This window comes from Catharus ustulatus, chromosome 3, assembly GCF_009819885.2.
Source record: "Catharus ustulatus isolate bCatUst1 chromosome 3, bCatUst1.pri.v2, whole genome shotgun sequence".
In the NCBI taxonomy this organism is placed as follows: domain Eukaryota; kingdom Metazoa; phylum Chordata; class Aves; order Passeriformes; family Turdidae; genus Catharus; species Catharus ustulatus.
In genome coordinates, this window is record NC_046223.1 from 51,581,861 (window position 1) to 51,607,693 (window position 25,833).

General features: G+C 39.5%; 1 protein-coding gene across 2 annotated transcripts; it reads right to left on the minus strand.

Moving 5' to 3' along the window:
• Positions 1–14,063: 14,063 nt before the first annotated feature.
• On the minus strand, positions 14,064–23,298 carry MTFR2 (mitochondrial fission regulator 2). 2 transcript variants are annotated; one of them, XM_033055974.2, is made up of 8 exons: positions 23,182–23,298; positions 22,491–22,601; positions 22,036–22,140; positions 21,687–21,796; positions 19,569–19,783; positions 17,345–17,645; positions 16,425–16,611; positions 14,064–14,904 (listed from the first exon to the last, which is right to left on the minus strand). In XM_033055974.2, the coding sequence occupies exons 1-8, from the start codon at positions 23,245–23,247 to the stop codon at positions 14,806–14,808; spliced, it is 1,194 nt and encodes a 397-aa protein (XP_032911865.1). In that variant the 5' UTR covers positions 23,248–23,298; the 3' UTR covers positions 14,064–14,805. The 2 variants fall into 2 exon arrangements, with proteins under 2 accessions (XP_032911865.1, XP_032911864.1); XM_033055973.2 differs by having other exon boundaries at positions 22,491–22,622.
• Between the last annotated feature and the right edge of the window lie 2,535 nt (positions 23,299–25,833).

Here is a 25,833-nt window from a genome sequence, read left to right on the forward strand (position 1 = left end):
AGTGGGGAATAAAAGGACTATTGACAACATGTACCTTTGGAATACAAAGAACAAAATCAGGAGTAGCTGAGATTAAGTAGAGTTCATGGAGGAAAAAGAAAAAACCCAACACATTATCTGCAGTTGTATCTAACCTAATCTCTAACACAGGTCAATTATGTTTGTATAAACTTGGTTTTCATTAAGAAAACCAAAGCCTCCCCAACAATGAATGAGAAAGCTGTAAATGAGATAAGGGTGTTGTTACACTGCATAGCGATCTCACCAGCTTTTGCAATCTGGGGTTTAAATTTCTGTTAAAGGTTTCCATCAAATTAGACACAGAATGGACACTTAGCTCTTCCAAATGGATTCTCCTCAAAAAGGAGACACATACATAGTCACAATTTTATTTTCGGGTACCAGCCATAATTTTTTGCCTTGTATTTTAAGTCACTCAGCTGAGCTGTCCATGAGGTATGCCCATTCCCCTCCTGATGTCACCATGACCCCCATGGCCCACAAAAATCAATAATGAAATTTGAATTAAAATCCTGCAAGTCCAAAAAAGAGCTACCCCAAAACACAAAACAAAAACACAAGGCAAGCTTCATGCCATGACTATGTATTCAAATTACTTTGGTGCAAACTGTTGCTCTTTGTTTCTGTAATCCATCCAATATTTTAGGTACATAAACTTTTAAGTGCAGAGCATAAGCTTGACTTGGATGTAAAACATATTCTGCTTATCTTTGAATTCAAGATTGTATATGTCATGTTTATTGTAAAGCATTTTATATATACATAGTCACATATCTTATACAACTCTATGGGCCAAACACTGGTCCCCCCAACTTCACTGGGACCAAGAATCAGCCCCCATATGTGCGTATATATGCCATATGCATCGTTCTGAAAGGAAGCACTAGATTGTGTGAAAATGCTGTGACTGCTATGCAGTGATGCCAAGAGACTTAACTGTATCTTTTTTAACATACTGCTGTAAGTATTCATCATGTCGAAGAATGACAAGTAATAAAAAAAAAAAAGTGAAGTGTTCCAAGTTCTTTGGTAAAACCAGTTGATTGAAGGATCCTCCTTTGTTTGCAGAAGACATTCTGGTTTGACAAGGCAGCAGAAATCCCACTGCATCCATTCTTTCACTGCCTCTCCTTTCTACCAACAGAATAATCACTTTCCTAGTGCACAGTTTCTGAGAACTTTTCTCTAAATTTCCCCTTAGACTTGCCGTATGAATATAAATGGAGTTCCCAGCAAGGAAAGCACTTCCATGTAATTTTCCTAAGCATGTACTAGAAGGATTTTCAAACCCTAGGGAAAATGTTTCCCTGGTAAAGTATTTAAAGGAGAGTTTTCCTAAAACTATTTTTTCAGTTCCAGTAATGAGTTCTCCTTAGGATCATTGGTCAGTTTTAATCTCCATTTTCTCATTTCTGTTTCAGACCATGTTCTTTATGTGTGCAACATGACAGAAGCTTGTGAAGTTTAATTGAAAATATGAGAAGTATTGCTGTTCTACACTGAAAAGTATTTTTAAGTGAGAAATACTTGTCATCACTGATGGATATCACTGCAGGGACTCTTCTTGACTCTGACACATTTCTAAAGCCAGAATTCATTTGTACCTCAAAGTGTTCAGTAGCAATACTCACATAGTTCATGGCATGCAAATACAACAACTGAACAAAATATAGGAGCTGGAACTATGTTTTGTTTCACTGCTCTTTAGCCAAAATTTTAAATTTAAACTTTTCTAAAAAAAAAAAAAAAAATCATCCTTCAGAATCACAGTAAGTGTTTTCTGTGTCCTCCACATGCAAGCAGAACTGCAAAATTGATTTTAGAATGAAGCCCCTTAGAGGTCTGTCCTATACAGGGTTGGAGTTGTGATGGTTTCTCCAGGAGTAGTTCCACACAGTCACCATTGGAAAACCACTGTTTTCTGTAACACAGTTATTTTCAAGTACAGCTAAATCAATACAGCTTCCCACTCTGCACAGCACTGTCTAGATGGATTCTGATGCTTAATGGTTTAAAACAAAAAATGCAGACCAGCAAGTTGAAATGCATCAACGAACAGCAAAAGAAAAATTAATTATATGGCAATATTTTTGTTCCGACCAAATACTTAAATATGGTTTAAAGTTTAGGTGGAAAATTTTGGAAATATATCTATTCAACCAGAGAAGAAACAATGTAATATGTATGTGACAATCAATTAGGTAGCAGACACTCCTTTTAGCTGAAGGTGAGGAAGGTGGGGTCTCTCAAATGCCAAATCCTCTTCAAAATAAAATGAGTGCTATTACAAAATACCCTGGTTTTACCAACAAAGCAGGTTTGTGGTGTCCCCAGTTCTACACCTCTCAATCTTTCAGTGATGTTATGTACAGTAGAGTCTCAAACAGCTGTCTAGGGACAGACAGACAGTAAATAAATCACAGGTTAGAGAAGAGTCTGAAGTGGCTCTACCAGTAAAACCAGTGGATCATCTCACTGTATCCTGGGCTTGCTTGGCTCTTAGGCAGAATTGAACACCATGCACTACCTTAATCCATGACAACTGGATTTTGCTACCAGCAGCAGCAGTCCCTAAAAGCTACCTTGGGTGTCTATGCAGGGCCATGCACACCTAAACACAAGGAAGTATCACAACAGCAGATGAATTTCATGACAGATTTTATAGTAACGCAATTTAGAGAGAAGATTTGAATCCTGTACCCTACAGAGCTCTAAATATATTGTACTACTAGATTAGGAAGGGAATCTGGTTATCTTAAGAAGCCATAACTAAAATGGAGTATAAAACAGATAAGTTCTATTATTTCCAGCACTCCTACCACCTAAATTCAATTTGTGTACCAATCATCCCTCTCTAGAAAGTGCAAGTACAAGAGTGGGAAGTGCAAAGAGTGGCAAAAAGCAATTTGAATCATGAAGAACCTCTGGGGAGGGGAGAGAGAGGAAAAAGTACTGTAGCTTCATTAACACCACCTATTAAAAAAAACACCTCAGAACACTTGGGCAGACTGAGAGCTGCTTTCCCCAAATCAAAACAGGTACAACAAAATGCAGCAGTACATAAGGAAGTTGCTGCCATAAGAAATATATTAACCTTTAACCACACAGAAAAGCTTAAAAGATTGAACATTTATATGAAACAAAATTCCACCATTAGTTTAAAATGATGCTTTCCTGACCTACTCATGCTGCTCAGCAGATGTTATGTTCCAAATCCAGATTTTCCATTCATATGTGTAGAGGATTCCTATCAGCTTAGCTCATACATAAGAATACTTATGAAAGAAATACAGCTACCAAAAAGAAAAATTTGGTGCTACAACTACACATGTATTTGATGCCCAGCCTCATTTCTATAACCAGACCTACCAACACCTGCAGAGGCTAGTCATGTTAGGCAATGAAACTTCAAAGAAAATAGGAAGTACTGGAACATAGGGTAGATTCAAGGGCAGATTGAGAAAGTATTGTCCTAAAGATCACTTGTTTGTATCTGCCATGCTTTGTGTATTGGATAAATGTATTTCAAGTCATCTTCTAGAAAGAGGAAAACTAGATACATTGGTATCCCCAGCGGAGAGACCAAAACATGAGTGGAATTACTTTGTTTTAAAAAAATGTACTGTTTTGCTGGGACGAGGTTCCATGTAGATGACAAGTACTTTGGGACATTGCCACTGCCCTCTGTGGTACCTTTGTACATTTATTTCCCCCAATGCATCAGGAAAGTCACTGCCACCAGCTCCACCATTTCTGCATGGGTCATTAAGGAGTGGCCACTCGCACTTTGGTGCTTTGAAGTCCCTTTTATCAGTGCTATGGCTGAATAAATATGCATGCAGATGTGGATGGTAACTGCCCCAGCTCCCACATGAAATCTTCCTCAACAATGCCACTGCCTGAAGACTGCCTATATAAAGGTAGATATTAAACAAATTAAGAAACGTAAATAAGATTTGGGATGGGTGTATCAGCCACTCAAAATGGTTGAGTGACTTTGGCACGTTGGCTTTAGGTGCATAAAGGTGTTTATACTACAGTTTTAACAGAGCTGATACACTTCCTTCATTTAACTTCATTATAGCTACAAAAATAATGCAGAAAATTATGTTAGCGAAGGGATTAGTGACTCAAAGTGAAAAAACTCAGGTACAAAGCTGGATAGTTGATTTCCTTCTGCACTTGATCCTCACAAATCCTCTATGCTTGGTCTATCAGGAGTCCTGTCTAGAGACAACTAAAATTGGTTATCAAGCCTCATTTTTACCTTCTTAGAGGTCTTGCCCTCATCCCCTTGCCTCCATACCTAATTATGGTCAGCTTCTTGAAAACACCAACTAACCACAAGCAATACAAAAAATAATTTGACTGGGGAAATGATGGTATTTCTTATGATCCCAACCATATGTGATTTCCCCCTCCCTCTCAAGAGAAGCAGGGAATTCCTTTTTCTCTGAGATGCTCTGGATTTAGCTACAAGATAGAAAGATCAGCAACTGCAGGATATCTCATGAAAGAGAGCCACAGCAAGAAGCTCACAGCTCACTCAAAGAATGTAGCAAGTAAATAAAATTCTTGTGAGCATCTGCTGTTGGCCAGACATGAGAGGGGCCTAAGAGACTTTGCTGCAACTTGGAAAGGTATTAAGTGGAAGCAAAGACTTGGATGCAAGATCACAACCCCTTTTTTATTTTCGGTCTTCCTTGATAATTCCTGTGTTCTCCCTAGATAAAACTATGGAGGCTGTGTTGTAATAAAGTCTGGCTTTTTGATTTCAAGAGAAACAGCTTCCTGAGGCTCAGATCCATTTCAATTCCCATCCCACTTTTTATCAAGTACATTTTACAATAGTATGAAATACTTTTTTTTTTTTTAGAGTTTTTCAGTTTTCTAGTTTTAAGGAAGAACAGTCAATAATTAATACTTGCTTAGGATGAAGCATAAGAACAATGTCAAGACTCCTCCACCTGCCCAAGATCTAAATATGTCGCAATATAATCCTGTGTGCCCTATAGCCTCCATTTTCTTCTGACCAGTTCCACTACTTAGGCCTTTATGTTGACAGGTTTTGAAATATAAACCATAACCAAAATTATCTGGCTTTTTGACTATGGCAACTCAACAGTCATGCTGTGTGAGAAGTGCTGAACAGGGGTGTAGTTTATTTATGTGCACCGTGGTTACACTTCAGAGTGCTCTAGTTACAGACAGGAACCACACAAGGGATACCAATGCTGCTCCCGTGACAAGTTGTTACAATAGAAATAATTTAATAACAGATTCAGTTTAGAGGTCAAGAAGCAAATCATCACAGATCCTGTAGAGAGAGCTAGGTGTGAAAGGACAGGTTTTACTTTAACGATAATGGAGCACAACTTCTGTGGTTTTGTGGAAAAAGTTAATTGATCACCTCCAGGTACCTTAAAAAAATATGTACGTGTTGCTAGGGGTTTGGGTCCTGTTTTTTGGGTTTGTTTTTTTTTTCTTTTATTTCTTCACCAAGTCAACTGCAGGTCTTTCTGATATTTCAGTGTCATTAATTTAAAGGGAGAGCTTACATCATGGTTTTTGAGTTACATGACAGCTTGAAGTTTTGCCTGTGGGTGTTACACTGCTCTCAGGGACAACTTATATAATAATGCAGATGTCATTTTTCAGCTGGCACAACATATCCATAAGCTTAAATTTTACTGAGATTTATGACGGAATGAAGTCTTCTTAAATATCTGAATATCAGCAAAAAGTTTGCACCTTCAAGAGTAGCACAAGTTACTCTGTGAAACTAAAAGTCCTTTTGAGATGTAAAACAAATATAGTAAAAGCTGTTCTCTTCCTGAGACAACCTACAATAAATAGACTAGAAAATAAACATATGAGAAGGAAGGCACCATTGTCAAAAAGGGATAATTATTTCACTCTGTAGTTGGGTCACTGTCAAACTAGCATTGAGTTCTACTACAGAGAAGAAATAAAGAAGAGTCACAATTTCCCACTGTGAATGTCATGATCATTATTGAAATGCACTCTCATTTAAATTATTTTAGTTTCTACTTCCTACATCTGGCTAATATTACATTTCTCTGTCACAGAAAGAGGCTTTTAGCACTTTTTCTTAATCTTCATGCATTCACAGACAAATCAAATCACTGCAAACAGATTTTCTGTTTCTGAAAATACCATTTGAATGAAATAGCTTTATAATTTTTCAACTGATTGTACTAGAATGTACTTTCCTTCTGAAGACCTAACCTGCTATGGCACTATCTTGTGGCTTTTTGCCACCATTCACATCTTCAACATTTCTCTCTATATAATTTCTGATTTTAATTATCCACAAATTTTATCACTTACTTCATTACTAAAAACATGAGACTGTATTAGCCTAATACCATTCTCTATAGAAATACTTCCTCTCAGTGATTACTATTCTCTGCCAGCTAATCAGTTCTACATCCACTTAACACCTACTTTGTAGGTTATAAAAATGTTGCATTTTTAATTTACACTATTCTGTTGCAGCTATTTTTGCTAAAGATGATTTAAAACATCTATTTTACAATAAAGTCATAAGAGATCAGTCCTATTATCTAAGTATTTCCAGGTACGCAGATTTTTTGCCTAGAATTGATACATGTCAATTGACCTATAGTCATGTATCTTACCCCGCTTCTCTTATAAAGAAAACTTAGATGACACAATTTTCTGAATTTCTGTATTACTGGAAAGTTCATTCAAAGTAAATATAAAGGGGTCAGATATGTCCATCAGCCAGCTTCTTTAGAATCTGCAGGTTTAAATTGCTTTGCCATCTGCAGCTCAAAGTTTTTTGTTCGAGTAAGCAGATTTTTGTCTTATTCCTCCATCTGATAATTACTTCAGTGGTAATTAGTGATCCTGGGTTTTTTTCTAAGTAAATACATTCCACTTTTCCTAAAATCTATGCAATTCCTAAGTGAGACTTCTAATCATATTGAAGCAATGGAACAGCAACAACTTCCAAATAAAAGTGCCAGTGCCCATTATTAGGTGTGATGTTTGTTACCCTCAACCTGTATTGGGTCAGCTATTCACCACTATTGTGCTCAGTCAAGATCTGAGCAAGTACCATTTTCTTCAAAACTACTAAGTCTTGACTGTGAGACCTGTATGCTGAAGGATGACAAAGGACTTATGCCTGTGGTCAAGATCCCCCACACCTTTTCTTATGCTAGAGAAGAGGAAAAAGGGGGTACATGGAAGAAAAGTACTGTGAGTTGGTACAGATGTGTAGAAATAGCACAAGTGTCTCTGGGTTCCCGGGCAACTACCAGCTTAGAGCACTGTTACCATGCTCTTCTCCTAGCAACAGCTCCCAAAGCTCACAAGGATCTCACAAATTCTGTTTATTTTGCTCGCCTTATGTCAATATATTTTCAATATATTCTTTTATTTGTGAACTCAAAAACCTAATTTAACATTCAAAACTAGTTCAGTAACAAGCTAGGTTATACAGAAGATTATTTGGTATAAGTCTCATTAGCAGCTGTGTTGTTCTAATATACTAAATACAAAGTATACTCTTCAAATCTGAAAGAAAAGTCTATGCCACTACTGAGAAATAATAAATGGGCTGGGGATTTGCTAGAAGTCTTGAAAAAACAGAGACTCCTCAGAAATGTAACTAGTAAAGCCTTACTATAATTATTATACATGCAGACAGTACATACAGACAGAAGCAGCAAACACAAATGGATGAAAAATATTGGAGTGGTCAAATGAGCAGATAGGAACAGGGTGTGTTGATAAAGCCCATGTTTCACCTGAGTCAAACCAAAGTACATCTTCAAACTACCTATTTTTATTATCACAAAATACTAAGCTAGAGATTATTTTCCCACTGTACATGCTGGTAAGGAACTCCCCACTTAATAAATCAAAACCAAGAACATTGAGTTTGACGTCTCTTCAGAAACATTTCCTTACAAGCAAAGAAAAAGTTTAAAAACAGCCTGGTTTATCAAGCTTGTCCCAGTAGATGACAGTCAAACATGGTATGCAAGTCAAGCAAAAACACCTGCTAGAAAATGGATAATGGAAAAAGATAAGCAAAATACCAGACAGAAAAAATTGAGTAAGAAACAACAGAATACATAAAAAACCTAATATTCCAAAGGACAGAAACCCCTCTCTTCAGCAGTAGAACACACAACCTCTGCTATCTCAATTATTCCTACAATTTTCATTATAGAAAAAACAGGACAAATACTTACAGACTGTAAACTGTAAGATAGCAACGCATCAAACAGCCATAAGGCAAAAATAACACAGGGAAAAAACTAAAGCTAAGCTTACTTGAAATTTCTTCCTACTGCTCCTTTATGCCAGCAGCTGTTGCTCAGTGGCAACTGCCTCCCAGCAAACACAGCTGCTGTGCTACAGCACAAGAACTATAAAGTGAAACAGAGAAGTGGGAACAATCAATTCAGTTTAACATTCCACACTAAATAAAATGCCGACTACCAAAGAGAAAGCACAGATGGCAAGAATGAAGTCAATGCTTTGAAGACTCACACTACTGAAGGTTAAAATTTGCCCAGCTTTGCAAACATCCCCTTACCCAGCTATATGGATACCCCAAACTCGTTCAAGTCACTGTGTACATGTGAGGAGCAAAGAACACATGTTTACAGAACAGCAGCATAGTGTTTCATCTCAAAGAAATGTGAATTACTTTGCCTCATAGTCACTTTGACTCTTAATCAGTAAAAAGCAACATATTTTCACTTGTATAAGCTAGAAGTTATGTATACAAATCCATGCAATTCTGTGGTAGTGTTCATTATATGTGTACTGGACCACAAAAAAATCTCCCATGGCCATTTTACATGGGATAAAGAAGATAATTTTTCAGAAAAAAAATTACTGCCATGTCAAGTTCTTCTCTAACTCATCACATAAAACCTTCAGCCTGTTCAGCCAGAAAATGAAGTAGCAGTTTTGTGAAGAAAATAAACTAGACAAGTGTTGACTTTTTACTAATCCAAGTGCACATAAACATAATTCATCAAAATGCTAGTAAGATAGACTCACCTACCCCTACAGCTTAGTGCATACCACTATGAAAATAAAAATATAAAGGGATTAAAATTTTGTTGTGAGACTTGATGCTGTCAACACAGAATTCCTTTTTAGATTAAGACTTGCAACATAGCCTGGTGTGACACTGCTCTCTTGTGGCTAAACCCACGCAGTTCATCTGCAAAATGTAACTGTATAAATTATTTTAAAATATTTTCAAATGTATTTTATTCTAAGACATTTTTAGCTGATCATCTGTTTGAAGCAATCTGAGCCAGCTCCACCCCTGCAGACTGTACTGCCATGTCTCAGTCACCTTAAAGAGGGAATTTTGACTGCTGCTTTTTCTTCTGTGTCCCACTGAAATCAAATGCCTAAAATTAGCCTTAAACAAAAGGTAAGAACACACCCATCCAAATAACAATGAAAGTCTGAACACTCTCCATAACATACATAAATAATTTTCTTTTAAGGCCTACTTTATCCAGGCTGGATAAAAATGCAGGCAGAAATTAAAATGTAAAGAGGTCTAGAAATGCAGTAGGAACAAAAGCAACATGCTGTTGTTCTTTCAATGTGCAAACAGAAATTATTCAAATTCCCACTGCAGAAGGAGAGGTCCTGTTGACAGGATTATTGGGGAAAATGAATGAATATCAAAAGAAGGGCCTTTAGATTATTATAATCAAAATTTGTAAATAATCCAGCCAAATAGTACTGAAATGTGCCAAATTTCCCAGAACTAGGACAGCTGTCGTTTTTAGCCTTTATTCAAAACACAGTTTTAGATATTGCTAAAACTAGCACCACAATTTCAAGACTGAGTTCCTAAACAAAGTGTTTCAAGGCATAACTATGGAGAATGATATATATTGTTCTAAACCACTGAACCATCTACAAACAGTAAGTCTGTCAAAGACCCTTCCATATTGTGCTTTTCACATTTGGCTAATTTGCAAGAAACAAAAGCAGAATCACTTACACAAACAGATACAAGCATTGATTCAGGTTGTTTTTCCTTTTACATAATTTGAATTACTCTAACATATCCACTATTTATGACTTTATAAGATTCTTCATTTTTTTACAAAAACTCTCCAATACAACTATAAAATAACTGGGTTTTTTTGCTACACTTTTAATATAGTGACTTCAGCTTCATCCTTCCAAGTATTTTGAGAAATAATGAAAAATTTCCCTCTTTATATATTGGCAATTTACAACAGCTATCCTATTCCTGCTGGTTAAGCTACATACTTTATCTTCAGATCTTTGAAATTAAATTGCCTTTCTCTGAACATGCCTAAGCATCTCCATGTCTTTCTTGCAGTGAGGGGCTCAAAACTAGGCACAGAACACGAGTGCTCAGTGAGCACTTCCCCCAGCTCCCTCAGCATCCTCGAGTGGATCCCATCTGGCCCCATAAACTTGTGCATGTCCAAGTGTGGCAGTAAGTCACTGGCCATCTCCCCTTGGATTTTGGGGGCTTCATTCCACTCCCTGCCAACGTCTTCCAGCTCAGGGGGCTGTGCACCTGGGGAACAAGTAGTCTAGCTATTAAAGGATGACACAAAGAAAGCATTAAGTACCTCAGCCTCTTTCTTGTCCTTTGTCACTATGTTTCTCCACACATGCAGAAAAGGACAGAGCTTCTCCGTGGCCTTCCTGTCGTTACTAATGTATTTAGAGAAACATTTTTTTACTGCAGTAGTCAGACAAAGTTTTAGTTGGGCTTTGACTCTTGTAATTTCCTCCCTGAGTTACCTTGCGGAATTCTCGTAGTCCTCCTGAGTTGTCTGCCCCTTCTTCCAAAGGTCATAGGTCAAAGCTCTCTGTCCTGCCAGACAGGTCTTCCTCCCCAGCTTGTCTTTCAGTGCATGGAAATCACCTCCTCCTCCTCTGGCACTAGCATTTTCTTCTTGAAGAATGTCCATCTTTCTGGGACTCCTTGGCCTTCTGGGACTGCCTCTCAAGAGATTCACTCAGTCTCCTAGATAGCCAAAGTCTGTCCCGCAGAAGTCCAGAATAGCAGTTCTGTTGTCTTCTCTGAGAACTGAAAATGCTAGTGGCTCTGTGATTACTGTGCCCAAGACATCTCCAACGGTCACCCACTAGTCCTTCTTTGTTTGCACACAAAAGGCACAGCAGGGCACCTTGCCCACAGTAACTATTCAATTTCACACAGATATGCAACAATGCCTTAAAATATCGTGCGCAATTAACTGATTATTCAGATAAACCTAAAAGGTAATACAGATGTAGCTGAAGTCAGTGTCACTATGAAAAATGTATTGGTAAATCATATAGGGATCTGAGAACCTGGTAGAGGAATCAGGATGACAAATATCTGCCAATCACTGGCAAACACATTACATTAAGTGGAAGTGAAATCTGGCCACAGACCTTGCTTAACACTGGTACATCAGTTGTTTCAATAGTCTTGATGTAGAACTTCCTTTCCCCAAGGCATCTGATCAGTAATTCAAGGCTAACTTGCTTAGCAGGTTCCTTTGTCAGTTTGGCTTTTGCAAGAACCCTATACACAATTTTACTATTTAGGTGGGACTAAAGAACAATGTAATTAATTCCTAGCAAGATTGATTGAGGGCAGTGAATAGCGTTGCATACTCTCTGCTCTGCCTTTATCCAAAAACTCTGTACTTACACATACATAGTGTATATAGATTAAATATATATTAATACAATATGAATATATATTAAATTATATATTAATTGTCCCTCACAAGTAGTGAGTATGTGGACAGGTCTGATATATTACAGGAATATGTCAGCAGTGACATTCTGACAGTAATTGTCAGGTAATTGTATTCATTAGTCTCTTTGTAATGGGAAGCTCACTGATAGAGAACTCAAATCTTTTAGAATTTCCTAAAATCTGTAAAAATATTTTTAAAGGACCGCATTATAAATAATTCCCTTCTAGCCCTTTTACTCAAAACATTTGAAACATTTACTTATTTCAATTTTATCAGCTGGAAAATTGGATATAATACACATACTCTTTAAGTCTTTCGAGTAGAAAAACAAAACCAACTTTCATTCCAGTGACCAATCCAGCACCTCCTGATGGAAGATATCCTGCCCAGTAATTCACTGGGAGTGGTAGGAGAGTAAGTTTTTCAGACTTCTTCAAGTGATAAGAAAGCACAACCTTTCACAAGATCCTGTCAGCAAACCAATAGAGCACTCGTGTTCCTGAGTCTCCTCCTCCTCTCCCAGATCAGTAGCACAACTGTTTGAGTTGGGCTGTGACTGAGCAATTCAGTTAGGGACCTTATGTTAACAAAGGCATTTGTAGGCACGACATGGAATTGATTCTAGATGGGCACAGAAACTTCAGAGAACCTAAAGTTGCTTCCCAGTTGTTGATGCAGAAGTTTTAGTCAAAGAAAATAAGATGACAAAGCCACGTTTCCATCAGTTCTGAAAAGGGAGAAAAATCTCTGCAATGAGTGATAAAACTTTTCATTACTAACTTTTGCTAAGCTTTCCAACTTCTTAGTATTAAAAACTGTCAGATGTTACCAGATGCCACCCGTAGACTTTTTTACATCTGGAACCGTATGAAACAAAGAATCTGTTCTTGTAACATGTGTAGGTGGGGGGGGAAAAAATCACATGGTCCATAACTTATTCTTTTCCCTAAGGAAGCGGATCAGCTATAAATTACATCACTGCACAATTCACATCAAAATTACAAAAATCAGATGGTATCCAACAACCAGAAGGGTGACATAACTCACTAAAATTTACAGATGCTTCTGACACTAGATTGTGTTGAGGTACTGAGAAGTTTCTCAGAAGTCCCTTTTAAAATGAAAAGACACTTCCAAAGTCAACATTCTCACCGTAAACTGCTCCTGTTGACCACACTTGCAGTTAAATAATGAATCCTGGGGAGAACAGAAAAATTGCAAAAGGAGTCAAAAATAACAGTTCTTCATGAAGAGAAGAAACTTGGTCACACAAAGCAACTGATGTAGCAGAGAGTGACTAGCCTATCGCTTTGCATACAATTCAGTCTCTCAAAGAAGCAACTCCCTCCTGCTTGTCAGTCACAACAGCAGGGCCCCAATACCTGAAATGCCCTGGATCTAGGAACGCTGATATCAACTAGATGACTTACTCCACCTCACTGCACAGATCCTGAGCAAGAGGGAGCCAATTCAAAGCCCTCATGCTCACTGGGGTTCACCTGCCTTCATGTCCTCTTCAGCGGGCACCACATGGACTTCCTTCACTGTCCCTCCCTGCTGCTCTTGTACAGCAGAGACCAGAGCAGCAGATAAAAGACAATGAGGAGCTGTGACGGAAGAGGGTAAAATTATGGGGCTGAGCTGGATATTCAATAAGATTTCATAGCAATTATCAAGCTTAGGTAAAGAAAGCAACAAATGCTTATTTTGGAAGAAAGTGAAGGCCAAACTGTTACGGATCAATAAAGGAATGGGAGAATATAATAAAGTTCAATAATTTTACTAAATTCAGAAGAAACAGACACCTAGAAGATTTAACTTTAGAAGCATAATATTTCAAATCACTTAAGTTCCAGTTTTAGTCAAAAGATAATTTTAACAACAAAAACGCAAGTATGGTATTTGCATACTAATTTCTTACAACTGTACAAATAAGATTCTGAAGTAAGAGCGATGCAGTAGCCGTCAGTCTACTCTGTGTAACTGGGCAGGGAAACAGAAGACACATGGGATATAAGGAACCCATTTAACAGTCTGACAGGAGTTAGGTGTTATAGATCTGGATTGTTAGATTAGGTGAAAGCAGCTCCTAAGCAGTGGACCATAATAAATTTGTAAATAAGTGGCTTCATTAATTACTGTAGTAGGAAAAAATACAAGCTGTTCTTTAATCAGTTTTACAAAATGCAATTTAAGAACTTGTCTAATATGATCAGTTCTTAAGATACAGAAGAGTCTGCAACACAAAAGGCCACTACCACACACACATACAATACAAAGAGAATTTTATTTTATAAGCTCTTGGGAACAAAACAGAGTTCAGATGCACATGTCAAGACAGGAATTAGTATTTACTTACATATGAAATTTAGACTGTATGCAAGCAGATCTCTCTGCAAGGTCTTTTTTTCCTCAGAACACAACTCCCTCATATTACAGGCATTGAATAGATGACCAGTAGTCTACTTAGAGTTCAAAGTTCCACAAACATGAAAGTTCATCTCCTGACCCAAAATAAATTAGAAAACTGTTTGCACATGGAATGAGTTGCATCAGCAAACTGCAAAGAAAACCAAGGCAACTATGCCACTCTCATGAAAAAGTATTAACATTATATACAGTAGTTTTATCACACTAACAAAACGTTTACACTTCTTTGTTATTTACACTGGAGTGCAAACAGCATATACCTCAGCCATCACAGCAATAGATCTTTGTTTTCCCCACACACACATACTGCTTTCTTTAATTTCCCAGGTTCCAAAGACACTGCTCCACAACAATGGAAGCCTTCTCTCAGTTCTGTGCTTGTTGTAAAAGCATCATGTTCACAAGTTTGGCTACTGGGAAATCAAAGAGAAGGAAGAGGTAATTTTACAAACCATGCAACACTCATGCAAAACTTCAACAGCATAGGAAGGGTATGCTCTAGAACACGTTACAGCACCTTACAGCAGTTTCAAAGTGGACCCACCACTTATACACACTTAACTTTCCTTGGAAGTCTCCACTAAACACGAGCTCTCCCTTTCCATGCTGGTACCTGCTTAACTCCATCAGTTCTTGTAAGGTTGGGTTTTGCATTTGGTTTCAGAATGCAGCGTCCAACCTGAGGAGTAGAGACAAAGTTGAAACTATATCCAAGAAACTGAATTAGATGTTTACAAGAAAAACATTTTGGAAGAGTTGTTGCACTTCTCTCAACATGGAAAGAATAAAATACTAAGTCTGTGCAACTGGTTTAAGCACATTTACTCTTCAAAACACTTAACAGTCAACAGTTAGAGGCTTGGTTACAAACTCGTAAGATTACTCTGCTTTAACCAGAAAAATTCTATCTTTTTTTTATCTACTCCTGAACATGCTGGCCTTAAGCAGTGTCCCTTCCAGGACTTTATAATACAGTTGTCAGATCCTGAAACAAAAGTTATTCCATATACAAGTTGTTCCAGGAGCTGTTTTTCATCTTTGTATCTAGAATCAGGTATATCAGTTGAGCAGTGCAATAGTCTGCAGCATCCAAAATACCAGTATAGTTATTTTTAAGAAATTTTAATTTTCCTTTTGGTGGGGGGAAAAAAAAAAAAAATCAAAGAAATTTATTAAGACTGCACCAGAACTGTTGACACACTGCACTCCGTAAAATATATGCTACATTTAGCTTGGAAAATCCTTGTGGCAATTAAAAAAAAAAAAAAACCAAATCATTATAGATAGAAAGAGGAATGCACATTAGTTTTTCTCAAGTTTCCAGTCACATGGCTAGCCACACGTAAGAGCAGCTTCCAACGAATATCGAAGAATATCTGGATTTCCATTGTATGTTCAGCATTACTATCTTCCTCCATTAGGGCAACAAATGCCACAGCCTGAATCTTTTATCTCACTCTTACAATAAAGAGACAGCATAGACACAGTTTAAATTAGTGCCATCTATTACTATCCATCTCATTTGAGCAGTTCTGAGGTTTGTGGAAATGCCCAATACCTAACCAAACAACAGCACTGCTGGACTGTAAATGCTGAGGTAGCCAGCACAGGCTATGCCGAAACTGATGCTCAGAATCACCTTAGTCCAATGGCTCTGTCTATCACTTCTTTGTTCCTAGGAAAAACTGCATTCTTCATGGGCTTTACAACAGAATCACAACTCATTTTGGTTAAAGATTCAAACTGTGTGGAACTTGCATTCAAAGGAACACATTACAGACTATGTATTTATTTACATTTCTGAACAATTAGGGTATATTTGTCAGACCTTCCTGTACGTTCCTAACATCCTTATTTGAAAAGTTTGTCAATAACTATTTAAATACACAGTTTCCATGCATGGAGAACTGCCAGGTACCATCAAGCTAAGGTTCACAGTTCAATCAACTATGAGCTGAATTTTTAAAATCAGTCTTCTAAATTTTTTTTCTTTGCACATCCAGAAGCATTTACCAGTCTAAATCCACCCAAATTAATTTGAGATCTTCTGCTTTAATTATACTTCAAAGAAAGTAACTACTTGGGCTGATGGTGAAAAAGATTGTAGAGAAGTTCTAGGCTTGCGAAAACTCTGCAACTTCCATGAAAACAGCAGTCAGTTCAAGAAGAATAAGAACACATTCTTATATAAAAACATACCACTGGCATCTCAGGACTAGAAAATGGAGAGCTATCAAAAGAATTATTTTCTTTGTCCAGAGAATCATCTTCATCATCATTTTTATGTGCAAATTTCTGCTTTAGAGCATGAGTCAGTAGAGCAACTGGATCCCAATCTGAACTTTGTGTCTTTGTGGGTCTAGAAAGAGGAGTGCCTCCAGGAGACCTATGAATAACAACAACAAGTTATTGTCTTCTAACCCTAATCCTGTGCTGACTAATCCAAAATCTAGAGACACAACTTCTGTAAACACCCCATTCTATAAATCCCTGATGACACAAGTAATGCCATTGTAACTTTAAAGCAATTCATCAACTACAACTGATACAATTATACCCAACAGCTTGACAGTCACATTCTTAGGCTGAAAAGACAACTTGATGCTATTCCATGAAGAAAACTGGCAGAAAATCAACACAAAGTGTTGAACTATTGCAAAGAACAAGCCAAAAAAAAAAAAAAAAAAAAAGCAGCGAGATTGCAGTTTTACACCAAATCATTTATAACTTATAATAAAGTATATTAATGGCAATGTTCCACTAAGGTATTTCATAATTATCGTGTAGACAATTTAATTTAAATTTTATTCATTTTAAGTTCATTTAAATTCAGAAATCAACACGGCACTTCACCCCAAAGTTTCTCATAACTGTGGAAGCTAGTGACTAGTCCACAACAATAAATCATAAGACTTTTTAAACACGAGATATCTTGGAGGGGTGGAAAAATCTAGAGGTGTTCATAGTTCTGTTAGCAAAGTGCTGTCTCTGGGCTGATGATTTGTACCTAATAATGCACACTGACAACACCAAATGACTGGTGTTCCCTGGTGCTACTGAAGTGCTGTTGATGCTTAGGTAGCCTTGGCTTGCTGAGATGCACATCCAATCCAACCTACCTCTCAACAGCTCGCAACTGAACTTTGTTTAGGTCTTTCAAAACATCCATCATACTGGGAATGTTCTTTGTCCTCTGGTGATGCATACTGTCAGATGCAGTTGCAACACTGTTCCTTGTAGCTCTGCGTTGTTTGATAAGTTCCAGTGCAGAATTACTAGCATCAACACCAGATGGTGCACCAGAAGGAAGTGGAGGAGGCGAGGGAATTACAAAGTGAGTGTGTGAGACGGACAATGGCGTAGAAGTCACGGCTGGCAGTGGGTAAAATCCATCTGGAGTGTTGAGTGTTTTAAAGGTTTCTGCACACAGTTAGAGAAGAAAAACAACAACATACATTAACATCTAGGATAAATCAGTTTTAAGGTAAGACTACACTCTGAAAGCGCTTTCTTGGACACCTTGCACATTCCAACACAGAAGAACTAAACTTAAAACAAAGAACCTTACTTCAAACCCACATATTCACAATACATGAAGTAATGAATATGAGGTGTCTTGTGCTGCTCCGATTTTCTCATGTCTTCAATCTAGGCACTAGATAAATCAGCAAAGCAGACTGTACATGGTAATCAATGGTCTAGAGGTTACAATAACCTACATGAAGCAAAAGATAACCAAAACGTGTAAAAGAGATTACAATACTGAGTGCAATGGAGAAGAGACAGACAAGACCCAACAGAACAGCTGAATCACAGAAGTGCATCACAATGCCACACAAAAGTAAGTACCTCACACCAGTCCAAGTATTTCACCAACCGGGTAAACTGGTCTACAAGTAAGACATTTGAGACTCAAAACTTATCAGGAAAAAAAAGAGGTCACAAGACAGAAGTGCATATTGGAGACCAGCTACCTAGGACACATCTGTTTGTAACATTTGTTTTTGTTATAGCCCCAACCCGACTGACTGAAAATACTTTTTCTACCCATTACTTTGATAATTTGTTAGAAACAGTGCAAAACCCTGAAGGGACAATTAATAGCCTGTAACTTTTTAAAACAGTTATTAGTAGACTATAGATAATGATGTTACTAAGCTCCTTCACCAACATGGAAATGAGAATAAAGAGTACAGTAATTTCACGAATACAAGCCGCACCAATTTGACTAAGATTTTGCTCCTAAACCGGAAATGCGGCTAATAATCAGGAGCGGCTAATACAACCTCAGAAGTGCCTGCCAGAGTGCTGAGCCGAGCAGCTGCAAAGTCGGCATTTTGCGATTGTTACAAATCGCTACTCTGTTGCACCGCGGGTGGAGCCTGGCTCCCTGTAGGCAGCACGGGGGGCGGGGAGAGAGGCGGGAGAGCTGTCTTTCCTCCTCTGCCACAGCCCAGGGGAGAGACGGGGGGGGGCCCGGCGCCGCCATTGCTGCGGCCCGGGGAGGAGAGGGGGGACCCGGGCCGCCCCTACCGCGGCCCGGGGAGGGGGGAGGGGAAGCCCGCGCCGCCATTGCTGCGGCCCGGGAAGGGGGGGGGAAGCCCGCGCCGCCATTGCTGCGGCCCAGGGAGGGGGGGGAAGCGCGCGCCGCCATTGCTGTGGCCCGGGGAGCCGACGGGGTGCTTTGTCCCCGCCCGCCGCCGCCGCGGCAGGAGCGGGGAAACTCCGTCCCTGCCCGCCGCCGGCGCCACGGGCGCGGGAAAGCTCCGTCCCCGCCCGCCGCCGCAGGAGCGGGGGAAGCTCCGTCCCTGCCTGCCACCGCGGGGCAGCGCCGACCCGGGGTGACCGAGCCCAGTGGCAGCGGCAGCCGGCCCCGAGCGGCAGCACCGGGCTGGGCCACCCGGCCCCGTCAGCGGCCCCTAGCGGGCCGAGCCTGCACAGCCTTAGCTCAGCCAGTAAACCCCGCCCTGCCGCGGTTCTGTTACTAATTGCACGCGGGTCCTCGCTGCGAACGACAAAGCGGCTTATATTCGGGTGCGGCTTATCTATGGACAAAAACCAAAATGTTTGCCAACACCCAGTGATGCGGCTTATATTCAGTGCGGCTTGTATTCGTGAATTTACTGTACTTAGGATCAATTGCATTTGAACTTGGCAAACAGACCACAAAACAGAAAAGTGAAAGTGCACCAGATGGCAAAAATAAAAAAAAAATATTATATTCAGTAAATTTAGTAGGTGTATCTTGAGTTAGAAAAGTTAAACATGTACTCTACCAATATCAGACATGGTAGACTCTAAACCAAAGAAAGAAACGGTTGCTTCAAACCAAGAAGGGCTTACTTGAGGGAATGCTTCCCAAGGTCTGCGCTGAAACAATTGCAGCAATCTGAGCACGAAGAAAGGTCAGTTCATCTTCAAGTGCAGAAATTTTCTGGAGTGCTGCTTGATCAACAACGTCTTTTTGTGCAATGTTTTTTGGAATACTCTGTATTGAATCCAGACATGGATGCAGGTCAGGAGGAGCTGTACTTTTTTCTTTTCTTCTCAATTCAGTCCTACAAAGCAAAGAAAGATACAGTTTCAAAAGGCTCAACCAACAATGGAAATCTCAAAATTACTTGGGCTGTTCAAGTAAGTTACCATCATTCAGCAAGACCTAACTTTTCCAACTATTTAAAGAAACTACACTTATAACTACTCATAACTTCTAAAATATTTCAAATCTCCCTTTACTCAAGTACAATGCAGATCCTTGCAAAGTCATCGTAAGAATTAGTCAGACAATTCACTCAAGGATAATTAAACATCATAAAGTCATACAGTAGGACTACATTATTCAATAATTATTAGACTGACTGTAAGGTGTCTCTCCCTTCTTGCCACATGAATATGAAAGGCAGGAGAGTCAATAAATAATGATCTCCTAATTAGACTTCAGAAGTTTTAGTCATTTCTCAAACTCTTAACATGAACGCTGCAAGCAGCAGTTACAGTCTTTCAGAAGATTGTACTTGAAAATAATAAGGTTTGATACAGACTTACAGAAGAAGAATCTCACCACCTGTAAGCTACTATAATCAAACAAAGCTTTAGAAAATTGTGCTATAAGTCTCAGGTTTTAATTTTAAAAATTGTTTCAAGTCTGTGCCAGCAGAAATAAACTTAAAATGTAAGTATAAAATCAAACTACCAGAAAGAAACTAAATTTACCCGAGTAATTTAAAATGCCCTAAGCTTTGATTGAAAAAAAAGCTCAGGCCTTTTCCCTTATTTTAAATATCCTTTTACCTCAAATCGGACCTGAAACACTGCTCTCTGATCTGCCAAAACCCCCTTGCTATAAATACTGCTTCAGAATGGGAAGATACCAATTAGAATAGTTGTTCTTGAAAAACAGCCAGAAGAGGAGGAGGAGCAAAGAATAGAAACAACAAAGAATGAACTGTCACAGTTCTGTGAATCTGGCCAGCAAAAGAAAAGCATGAGCAGGACAAAACAGGTCAGGATTTTTTTGTTCTTTCAACAATGTTCTTGTTTTTCTGCTATTTTACAGCTGTTACAAACAAACTTTAGTAATTTAACAAGAATGCCTCAGGAAACATAAGATAAAACACACTGTATCCAACTTCTCCAAAGAAAAGTGTGTCATTTCAATTCATCAATTTCTTGTATTTTCACTACTGGTAAGCAGCACAAAGATCACAGACAAACAAATGCCAACATGAAGCAGAATTACACTGTCCCATAGAGATGCAGTACAAGACAATACAAGTGTGCACATTTTAATTTTGCTTCTGGCTCTAACTCATCCTCTGATTTTGAACAGCTTTTTAGAGGAACAGCAAGACAACTATTTCTTCTCCAGTGAGGGGAAAAAAAAAAACCAAGACAAAACTTGTATACTATTTGTGTCTGCAAATTCTTGGACAATTCTTTTCCTTCAGTCCTCCATAAGAGCTAGGAACATGTATATAAACTACATTCAAAATGTTTTTAAAATTTTAACATAATCATGTTTGTTTTTCCATCAAAGTAATCATCAAGGCTTACACATCGCACTCTAAAAATCAAAGCCAAAAGGAGAGATTTAAATTTTTTTTTCTTGTTTCCCCATTCATAAAGTTTATCAAACAGGTTGTAAACTAAAAGGCAAAAGATAGGAATAATCTTATGAAATAGTACAACAACCAGCTCCCTCCCTAAATATTATGTATCATCTAAAGTATCAGTAATGCACCTGACATACTAATACGAAGAAGAAAGAGGAGACTCAATTTCAGAATTATTTCAGAAAAGAATGCTTTACACAGTCATAATCTTCAGGTAAGTTGACCGTTCCACCCCCAACCCCAAAAGGTTTCCAGAAAATATTAGGAATAAAGGAAAAAAAACACAAAATCACACACCATAGAGAAGGTAAAAGTTATTTCTATTATTCCTTTTTACACTTTTACTGACCTAAGTCTAGTACACGCTTGTCCTTCATCATTTGCCACCCACAGGACATCAGCAAGTGATGGAGCCACATTTTGCTCATCACAACCCAATGGACTTTGGTCTTGAACAAACTAAAAATGAACAATGCCAAAAAAAAAGTTATGAAGGGAAACTGGATTCAGCATATATTAAAGGTTTTGCCTCAGCAAACAGGAATTTTTAAACAGTGTTATAATGAAGTTGAAAACAATGAGTGTAAGGGATGCACCACACAACTACACAAGCTAAAAAGAAGAGGAAAGTTATCATCCAATTAAGAAACAAGAAAATACAAACAGATGAAGTATACATATGACAATAAATTGCTTACTTGAAAATAGGGTCTGGGGTAGGGCTCCAAGGAAAGAATTGTCCCCAGTCTACGGACAATACTTCGAGTAGGTCCATATTCCTTTTTTTGGCAAAGAGATGTGACCTAAAAATCAGAAAACCTTTGAAACTGACAAGCAGAATGAAAGCCCTCAGTTCTTAATCTCACTCTAACCAAAGTTATTTAATTATTCCATGTTACAAGCAATTAAATAGAATGCAGTTTGGCGAACCTAACTTTTCAATGTTCTTCTCAAGCATAAAGCCCAAATCCACCATACCTACACTGGTACGACAGACAGTGTCTAAAACACTGCCAAAATACAGAATATTTTAAAGACGCACAAAGGCCAGTATCTTCAGATGGTGTCAAAAGTGCCCATTTAATTACTGCATATACCTGTATAAGTCTTGGGAGAAAACAATTAGCAAAGAAGTGAAATAAACTTAACATACCTTGGCCTGATACTTCCTTATGACAGCATATAACTGCTGGAAATGCCTTCCTGATGAGACTGCCGAAGGAAGGCATGTTCCGAGGGTACGACTGATACTGCTGCCAAACACCTGAGTTTCAAAAAACACGGCCTGTCCAAAAAATCAACAGTTTCGAACAAGGGAACCAGAAAGTAAACAGGGCACCTCAGCCGAATCAGCACTCCTGCAGACACACTCGGTAGCTTCCCACGAACAGCGGCAGGACTGTCTCAGAAGCACAAGCCGCAGCTGCGCCTCGCTGCTGACAGCCCCCACCGAGGAGCTGCCCTCCACCCCACGCTGCAACAGGAGCCCCTGGCATAGCACCAGGGCCTCTTCAGCTTCCCCTGCCGCACCTTCCCGGCCTCTGAACACGCGGGATTAACTGCTGCTTAGGAAGGGGGACGCAGCCTTGTGTTTCAAACAGCAAAGCACGAGCAGCCAACACCGCTGACTTTCCTAAGCTCACTTCAGCGCAAAGAGAGCCGCTCGAGCGGCTGTGTCAGGGTAGTGCCCCCACGCCTCCCCACGTGCGGGCAGCGCTGAAGCCGCCCCACCACCGCTGAAGCCGCCCTCCCTCTCTCCCTCCCTTCCCGCCGAGCCAGGCGGCTGCAGGAGAGACGCTCGCCCGAGCGGCTCTTGGGGTGGAGGCAGCCGCCGCGGGTCTCACCTGGTGGCGCGGCCAGCCGAGGCAGCGCAGCAGCCGCCGGAGAAGCTGCAGCAGCAGCAGCGCCATGGCGGGTACGTACCGCGCGAAGCCTGAGCCCACAGCAGTGCCCCGAGCGAAGCCGCCCGCAGTTGGGGGCGGGGCACCGCGGCACCCCGCCAATAGGAAGCCAGCAGTGCCCGCGGCAGAGCCAATGAGCGGCGGGGCGGGCCCGGCGCGGGGGGTGTCGGGAGGGAGCGGTTTGAACACCGCGCTGCCCGGGCCTGCCCCTCTTCCTGGGAGCGCTCCCGGGAATGCGGGCGCCGCTGAGGCCAAAGCGCACTGCGGCCAGCTCGTATGCCTCACTGACCAAGGCAGAGCACAGTACGCACCAACAGAAGAAATGAACCAGGGCCTGTAAACTCACTTAACTAATGGCAAGGAGCTAAGTGAGATGGTTTAGGTCTTCGATGTAGTGAACGCGTAACTACTTCATTCACTCAACTCCCCTGTAAGACCTGACTACACTGACTTCACTTTAAAACCCGGCTTTGAAATTCTACACTTGCTCTTTATCTTGCACTACTTTCATCTTTGTAAGGAAGATTTCTACTGTTTTCCCTCAAGAAAATTTGAAAGCTTCAAGAAAGGTAGCAGTGCTAATAGGGCTGCTACTAGGAGAAGTATCTTTTTCCTCCAGCTATGCAGTCGAAGATCGCCTTCCCTCGTGTTCCTGTAGTCAGTACTGGGGTTCCTACAGCAGCATTGCGGGTTACAGTTATCCATGACCTGTCAAGTGGAGCCATTATCTAAGACCAAACACAAAGGAGGAGCAGTACTGGCACTACACACTGTAGTAACAGCATATATAGCTAGTTCAGGGGACTAGGAAGGTTTAAGCTTGAGGAGAGGAAGGGCAGGACATTTTAATGCATGTTTTGAAAAACTGTGCTACAATACTTTCTTTTTTTAAGCCAAAAGTACTTCTCACCTATTCCTCCAACATCTTACTAAAGCGTCAACAGAATGGAAACAACACATAGCTCTAATGGAAAGCCAGGAAGAGAGGCAGGGACTCAGAAGCAACAGCAAAACCGAGGCAATTTAGTTTTCACTGCAGCACCAGTAACCAGCTGTACTGAATGAGGAGATGCAGTTGGGAACTCGTACAGAAATGCTTCAAGTCAGCAGGAGCACCTCTCAACAGTACAGAAGGGACCTGCAGGATCTTCTGAACAAAAGCATCTTGTGACAAGCCAGCTTTTGAGAACAAGATGTGACATAGGGATCTGGAGCTGAGCCAAAGCTCAGGACAGCTCTCCTTTTCAAACACTAGCAAAACAAATGCAGGAAAGATTTACTCTTCTGTAGCTGCTGATTGTTCCTGGGAGGGAAGAGGATATGAGATTTAATTCCAAACCAAGAAACTAAAGAGACACTGTACTAACAGTACAGCTACTGGATTCCAGTATGGTTGGTGGCCTTTTCTTTTGGCCTAGTAAAATGTATGCCTGATTTTATCTGAACTGCATGGATAACTTCAAACTTTGTGAATCCACTTCATCTTTGCAGTGTCCTTAAAAAGTGTTTCATTGCTGAAGAGCAATCAGAATTAATAACAATTTAAAAGGCATTTAAACATTTTATACCAGCATAACGTCTACACGTTTTTCCCCCCCGTACCACCAATGATGGTCTCTACCTTTTAACAAGAGAAATGCAAAACGCACTGAAATTCCATTCATGGGTCATGCAACTACCTTACCAAGTGAAAACCTCAAAAAATGTTTTTTCTTAGCACAGTGAAAATTCACTGCTCATGTTGAAAGACTAGTAAGTGCTCACTTTGTTTCTTACAGATCTCTCAACTTGCATCTTTGTCTACATTATCTCTTAAGGAAATGTTAGTGGCTGTCATCATGTGTTCTGTAATCGAATTACATTTCTGATAATCTACAATGAAATTAGAGATTGCAAAAAATGGATTTTTGTGATCTAACCTCCAGACAGGTTTGTAGGATCAAATGCCATTACCAAAGCAATCTCTACCAGATCTCCTTGGACATTCAGCTGGAGTACAAAATTTAAGTCTGCCTCATCTTGCAGGAATTGTACTGCTTTATGACTCACAGACCCTAAAAATCCACTTTCAGCTTGACATAAATGCTACAAATTACCTGTTCTAAGACAGATCAAGCCTATCTTGATTCTGTTCAGTTTCAGACTGATGTTCAATTTTGGCTGCGATGTCAAATTTTGCTTTGTTCCCTTTTTTTGCTTATTCTACTTTAATATGCACAAAGTCTGAGTTTTGCTGAGAAGTCATACTGAAAGAATACTCAATTTATCATTTCAAACAACTATTAAAAGATGCACTGTATATGTAAAAGCAAATCTTGCATCAACAGTTTAGTTGGCTTAAATATTTTAAAATATAAAGAAGGAATGACTCTTTACTAACTAACTAATACTGGGAGGCAAGTATTATTCCTGTTTCCCCTTCTACACAGCTGCTGGCAAACTAGTACAATTTAAAATATAGTTTCTTCAGCTACAGTGTGGATTATTTTGTTTTCCTGCCTTCTAGTGTCTAATTTGGATAGGAGACATGTTAGGACTTCTCCCTAACAGTAAAGCAAATAAAAGGGCATACATTATATAGGTATTTAATACAAA

What these genes read in the sequence shown, in the direction of transcription:
- MTFR2 (XM_033055973.2), bottom strand. Translation starts at nt 23,247, where the DNA reads ATGGCGCTGCTGCTGCTGCAGCTTCTCCGGCGGCTGCTGCGCTGCCTC. An exon ending in ACCCCAGACCCTATTTTCAA is followed by an intron (nt 21,797 to 22,035) that starts GTAAGCAATTTA and finishes GTTCATTTTTAG; the next exon opens with TTTGTTCAAGACCAAAGTCC. An exon ending in CAAGCGTGTACTAGACTTAG is followed by an intron (nt 19,784 to 21,686) that starts GTCAGTAAAAGT and finishes TTTGCTTTGTAG; the next exon opens with GACTGAATTGAGAAGAAAAG.